The 7,500-nt window shown below is 33.2% G+C and overlaps 1 protein-coding gene across 5 annotated transcripts in view; it reads right to left on the minus strand.

The window, feature by feature from the left end:
* Window positions 1-7,500, minus strand: part of FOXP2 (forkhead box P2) — a 544,670-nt gene that overhangs the window by 248,870 nt on the left and 288,300 nt on the right. For all 5 annotated transcript variants that reach the window (XM_059396538.1, XM_059396537.1, XM_059396536.1 and 2 more), the window contains exon 4: window positions 2,501-2,678. In XM_059396538.1, the coding sequence (XP_059252521.1) occupies window positions 2,501-2,668 (168 nt within the window). In that variant the 5' untranslated portion in view covers window positions 2,669-2,678. The remainder of the gene's footprint in view (window positions 1-2,500; window positions 2,679-7,500) is intronic.

Here is a 7,500-nt window from a genome sequence, read left to right on the forward strand (position 1 = left end):
TACATGGTTAATTTAAGTTAAACTGCTCACCTCTATAAAAATTAAAAAGCCATAAAAATCAAAGGTAAACATTCTGTTCTCAAAACAGATCACAGTCTGCCAGAAGTTCATCACAAACAAAATTTTATTTTGCTTACATCACTCACTGCCTCCTAAATTATATTTCCAAACAAGAGACCTCAGATGACAATCATTCGTCCATTTGACTACCAAGGAAAAATTTCTTTGTTCAAAACTTTACATTTAAATAACACCAAGGAAAGACAAATTTGTAAAATTATGTCACCTATGAATTTGTTTTAATATTTTCTCCACAGTTTTTATTTTTTTCTAAAACATACTGAATATGTTTGAATTAAAAGCAGGAACTGCAATAATTTTATAGAAAAGACATTCTAGTCTCTAATGAACTTAAACGCCTATTCTAAAAGACATTCACAGAAAGACAAAAATTCAATAACCTTAAGTTTTCTACCTATATTAATATAGTAAAAACATAACCAAGGGAAGAGACATTTACAAAGGTTTCTGAATGTTTATTTATCAAATTATTACATATCTTCCTGTAGACACTTCCTGAAGTGTCTTTTGTAGACACCTACTATACCCATTGTGTTAATCACTTCTGGAAGGCACTCCACAAACATGCAATACCTGAGCAGAGTTTCTAGGTTATCAGAAGGACACAACTTTTTGTATTTAGTCTTGTTGATAGTTTATATCAACAAACTGTGTAGGACAAAGTAAACTTCAGACTCAGGTTATAAACATACCTTACAGATTTATCATAAAATGCCTCCATGATTTGACTCTGTTTTCTTTTTAAGATCGAATCAGAGCTTTGAAGAAAAAGTTACTTCTTTACATTTCCCTTCAGAACACATTGCCCTTTAGTACTAAACTGCAATGTCCACTTTCAGTTGTTAATTTCACCTGCTTTTATAAACGCCATCTACTCTCTTCTTACACAAAATAGAATTTGGCTATTAATTCTTAGGACTCCTACGGAGGGGAGTCAATAGGAATATGATAGCACCCCAGTGGTATGATGTTTCTTGTAAATAGATTAAAGGCAGAGCAGGGTTGTTCTGGAAACTGCATTAATTTAAGGTAACTTGTAAAATAGGCTAATCCTGGGACTTTGGTAGACATTTAACTCTTATGATGGTTAAAAAATATTGTAAAACAAGATAAAAATTATCTTCCTAATGATGACTGTCTGTGAAAAGAGACACAACTCCAACAAAATACGGAACCTATTCAAAGTGTTATGTCTAGTTCTTTTAAAAGATTGTTCTTGAAAACAATGCCTAAAGGTTAAAACATTATTCAGTTCATATACTCTAAGATAACTTTCTAAATACTGTTGTTATTTAAAATAACAATTCTATTAAATTTGACTGCCATGTGGGCATTTGCTTTAACTTTCGAGATGCATTCTGTCTCACACATTAAAACTGTGAACGATGTATCACTTAATTTGAAACATTTTTCAATAATAATCATTATATTTTCATTTTAATGATTTTTTTAAGCATTTGGTCTGAATGGAATCCAGAATTTTCAAGAAATAACTTTTATTTTAAGGCAAATCACACATAATCTTGTCAAAACAGGTATATTCATTCTGACCTAATGAAGTATATGCTTTGATAGCTTTCTGTTTTCTGTCCCTATTTCCAGTGACGTGAATCAGTGAAGAATGGAGTGGCTATTCTTTGGTTGAAAAGAATATGTCATTGACAAACAAAATTGGGAAAAATGAACTGATCACAGAAAAAGAATAATGGGCCACTTAAAAGTGTACCTTTACTGGGCAGTTGTTGGCTTCTCTAGATTTAAATGAGAACGGTATTTTATGAGCCACTAGCAAAAAAAAAAAACAAAAAGCAAAAAACACAAAACACAAAAAGTGCCCTTTAACGTGTTCAAAAGATATATATTCAAAACATCATGGAATGAGTTTTCAAGAAAAGCAACATAAACAATCACAGTGTTTAGACGGTTCACAATCTCTCAGCACATTTCAACTAATTAACAGCTAATATTTGCAGCTATCACAGGCAAGCATCTGTATTATGAAAAGTCCTTGTGGTCCTTTTCACCTTAGCTTAGACTTGGAAGAAATTCATTGTATAAGCAAGTATCAAGTAATGTGGCCCTCTGGTGGAAAACGAAGTATCATGTTCTGCAGCACAATGTTCGACAGTAAACTAGAAGCTATCCGGTATTTGTTACAAAGCTTTACAGATCCTCCCGAAAATCACCCTGTGAACTTAATTAATAGCTTGACACCTGAAGGGCACTCTGGCGCCGGCATGACGTAACGAAGATGAAAAATCCCATCTTTCCTGAGACTTCGCTCAGATTCCAAATAACAACAAATTCTCAGCGTCCCTCCGCTGCACACAACATGCTCAATTTGCTACGAATACATCTCTCACCCTGAAGCAAACAGGCTGATGGGGCTTAAGGAATCACCGAAGAAAACAAAACTTACCTGCTGTTGTTGCAGGTGCAGCAGTTCTACGGGGCTAACATCTGAGCTGGTGTCACCACTTGATCTTCCATCTCTGCTGCCAGCATCTAATTGGCTGCTTAGAGCGCTCATTCCATTTTGATTCATTGAACTGTTGCTTATTGTCTCTGTCGCAGATTCCTGCATCATGACTTAATACCTAAAAGTGATTAAGAAGTATCAATTAACACACGTTACACCTTCACACTTCCATTATCAAGATGTCCCTCTCTGCCAATTACAGAGACAGCATCTTTAGAAGGGGGGGAAAAACCCGCCTTGAACAGTCATTTACCAAGAAAAGCAATACAAATTCAGCTTTCGTCCAGATACTAATCACTGAAATTATGGTTTCTATAAGCAATTTTTGTGTGGTTACATTTAACAGCCAAAGTAACATACCATGCATAGAGCATGGTCAATAGCATTTATGAACGACCACATTTTAAAGTCTACCTATAAAACCAGCTTAAATGAAGGCACGATTGCACACTCTGTTCTATGTTTCCTATTATCTACCTTTGACAACCATGGATGACTATACAGCCTTATTTTAAATATTCACTATCTTGATTCTGTCAGAATTTTACAGCACATCTTATGCAAGGCTGTTGTTTAATGATGCACAGCTAATCATACAAAATTAAAATTTTGTAAGGGTGTTACAAATCATATGGTATCAACCAATGATAAATAGTATAATGGGTTTCTTTTTTTTTGTGACTAAATAAAATTTTGCCTTGGAGGCATTTTAAGAAAAAGCTCCTGCTGCAAACACGTCAGATATTGCCTATTTTTTTAATCAAACAGCTCATATTCATTTATTTTTCTGACATTTAAAACATTTAATACTGTCCTTCCTGGGAAGTAATTAAGCTTATGCATGAGCAGCAATCAAACTGTTCACTTGAAGATGACTTAAAACTCAATTTTAACATAGGCAAATAAATGAAAGTATATATAAAATTAATTTTCCAGGCATGTATTAGATATGAAAGCTGGAAATAAAATCTATCAAGAATATCACTAATGATTGTGCTAAAAACAGCATAAATTATGCATATTACCTTCTCTACAGTAATAAATGTTTTATCATTTTCACTGCATAAATATACTGTACTTTCAGGATAGCAATGAGATGCCCTGCCAAGATCAGTGGAAATCCTTGCAGTAAATAAAGAACCAATGTGCTCTTACAAACCAGAATTTCACAGTACATCTTGAATCTGTGGTTTAGAAAGATCAGTTTTGGCTCTCAGAGATATCTGAATCCTATCCTATAACCTAACAGCTGCACTTCTCTGTTTTACTTCTACGGACAGGATTTCAGAAACAACCTGGCTGTGCTGTAACTTAAATAGTAATGCTAGACAGACAGGGGACTTAGCCTAAAGTAAAGAAGGACGTTAAACTTATCACTCATTCTAATTTTTTGTAACTAGACGATTTCCCTGTTTTAAGCTTGGTCATATTTTAAGACTTTTGTCCATTAAATAATTTTAATGCACTTATTACAGAGCAAATGTAAGCTTAATGTCTTTTCGTGGCATGGAGAAACCCTCTTCCCCAGTTTCTTACAAAATGTGATTATGGACACACACACACACACACACACACACACACACATACACAGAAAGATACACACATACAAACACAGATACATTTCCAATAGAGTTTTTTTGCATACTAATATTATAGTTATTAAAAATTAATGGTTATAATTTAATCGCTTTAACAGGTATTTTCATCAAAGCCTAAATTATTAGATTATTTCTAGGACTCTAAAACGTCAATTAAAAAAAGACAGACCTGCTGATTTCTAAAAGACCACCAGTAGCTGGGCTAGCAAAGCAAGTTAATAAAACAAAAACTACATATACAACTTAAAGATGTTCTGATAAAAAAAGTAAAACAACAACAACAACAAATCTCTCATAATCACAAAGGAAACAACTGCTATAACTACAGTAAACAACTTTTGAACCAAATGTGCTAATGAATAAATAGGTTTTGTTAAATAACCTTATTGAACATTAACAAAGAAAACTCATACAAATGAAAACTGATACACAGTGATGGATTTTATAGGGAAAGAAAAACAAAGCCAATACTCTTTTCTGAGATTAGGCAGCTAATAAGTATTCAAATTAGGCATAAATTTTACATGCACAATGTTTAAAATATTCAGAGAAAAGGTCTGATTGCCTTTACTACTTATATGAAAATTATAATTTGGGTCCTCTGCAACTGTAGAAACAGATAGATATAACTTCTTCTATATATTGCATTCAAATTTTACTTCTGACAATAGATCTTGAGTATATGTGTATGTATATGTTTTTACTTCATCATCCAAATTTATTTGAAAGACATCTCTGGGTGGAGTTTGCAACACAAAGAATACAAATTTTAAAAAACTGTATTTTAAGTATAGCAGACAAATGCAGTATTTAATATTAACCTTTCTGTAGTTAATGTCAGAACTAATTGGATGAATTAAAGAATTCTGCATATATTATTGTATTGTAATCAAGGCCACCAAATAATTAAGAATTATCAACAAGCAGAGTCATGGGTCTAAATCTTTATTACAATTATAAAGAAAGCCCACATAACTTCCAATTCCTATTATCCAGAGGATTTTATTATACCTTGTGGAATTTTTGACTTTATAAAACCCTAGAGTATAAACTGTGATTCACATTTTTGGTTCAATCATCTAAGAGGTAGTAAAATCACGCTTAAGAAAAAACAATAACAGTGACAGCACTTTTTTCTCTACAGAACAAAAGCATCTGACCCAACATTAATAGGCAAAAAGAAGGGCAATTGTGTAATCAGAAGATTCTAATGTACATATCACCTAAAGAAGACAGCTGGGAGCATGTCCACTATAAAGGAGATCTGTCTTCAAGGATAATGAATATGCTTTCCAGGATTCACTGAGTTTCTCCTAGTGATATCTCCACACCTATTTCCTACTAGAGAAATTATGTCAGGCACAATGTGAGGTGCTGTTTATCTTTTAAAGTATATTTTAAATAATTACAAATTCAGCATATTCTTTCAAAGTGGATGTACTTATGATCCCAAACACATCAAACTAAATTATTCATTCTTCTCAATCCTACCACAAACACTTTACAAAAATCAGTGAAAATAAATTCTGGATCATTAAAGGGAAAGGTGAAATTAGGAGTCGCTGTCTTAATGTTTGTCTGAACTGTTAGTTAAACCTTTAAATCTTTCATCATACACAACTTTTCAGCCACATCAGAAAATAACTCTTCAGATCTTTCACTCTAATGATACAATTCTACTTTTCTCCCTTGCATTAAATTTTCCTGTCCTTCCTTTTTCTTTCTTCTTCTTCTTCTTCTTTTTTTTTAAGCAAGTCACTGTACAGATACTTATTCTCTACACCACTTCCCTTTTGAAACATTAAACTGACACTGGAACTGACTGCACAAGATTGCATTTTCTCTTCCTAAACAACTTGAATTGAAAGGTTACTTAGTGTAACAATATTTACTTGCAGAATTGTGTTGTTACCAAGGGTATAATGGATGGTGGCTATGCAGGTTTACGCAAGAATGAGTGAAGCATGAGGCATTAGCCATGTGTTTGACATGTTTCAAATTGCTATAATCCAGCATTAAACACACCCAGCAATTCATGCCATTTCTTGCAGCCATAATCTTGAATAAAGCGTGCACAACCACTTATTATATAAATTAGTATATGACTCCCTGTTATAGTCACAACAGTGCTTTTGTGTTTATTTTGCATCAAGATGTAGTCTTTTATTTGTACAAATAGCAGGATATAAAGACATAGCTCAATTAGACCTCCTTACTTTATGATAGGGTAGTACTGAATGCTAGACTTGTTAGTTTTATTTTTTCCTTTTAGAGTTATAGGTTCCATTGGTATAAAACTGTACCATGTGAGATAGACATTTGCCAGAGTGATAACAGAAACTTGCATATATCCTATTCCGTATTCACCATGATGTTCAAAAGTCTGACCTGGGCCAGTACAGTTAACTGTGTTAACCACCACCAGGGACACTATTGGTCCTTGTTGCTTACTCAACTTCTTTTCTCTCAGGATCTCTCTCTCTCTCTCTCTCCGTCTCTCTCTCCGTCTCTCTCTCTCTCTCACTGTATCTCTCTCACTCATCTTTCCTACCTCTTTCCTTTCCTTCTTCTCTTCCATCCCCTAACCCCTGTGTGTGTATGTATGTGTGTAAATAGATAGATGTGGATACACTGATCAATCAAACTAGGTATGCCGAGGATGGTAAGAAGGGAAAAATAACCTCTACCACCCCCACGATCCCCCATCCACATAAGTGGATGCTCCATCTTACAATCTTGGTGCCTTAGTATTAAATCTTTTTTTTTTTTTTTGGTCATCTGACCGTTTAATTAAAGCAAATGGATGGAGAAAATGACTTCCTGAGAGACTGAGAATAAATAATAGTCTATATAAAAAGTTTTAACTGTTTTATGTGAACTTTTCTTAAAATTATTTATAGTGACATCAAAGAACATTTCATGTCCAGTATTTTCCAGTGTCTAATTTATCAACCAAATATGTACATAGAATCCAAAAGATTTTGAATATGACAAAAAAGAAAAGAATGAAATCAAAAAGTTATGTATTCTTAAATAACTCAGTCACTTTTAAATTATCAATATTAAATATTCTTAAATATTCCTATGCAAATTTACACAAGAAAGTGTTCAATATGAGGAAAACTTACACAGGCAACAAGAAACCATATACATTTACCTCAAAATATCAGTTAAATTCTTATTTTGAAAACTTGACTGAATTACAAAACTTTTGAAGGAAACTAGCATTTAAATAATGAAAACTTCTGTGCTCTAGTGGAATTAATTCATCATGGACACCATGCACTGTGCATTTGAAATCTAGTACTGCTTTGCTAAAAGCCTTTAATGCTAAGATTGCCT

This window comes from Mustela nigripes, chromosome 4 (assembly GCF_022355385.1).
Source record: "Mustela nigripes isolate SB6536 chromosome 4, MUSNIG.SB6536, whole genome shotgun sequence".
In the NCBI taxonomy this organism is placed as follows: domain Eukaryota; kingdom Metazoa; phylum Chordata; class Mammalia; order Carnivora; family Mustelidae; genus Mustela; species Mustela nigripes.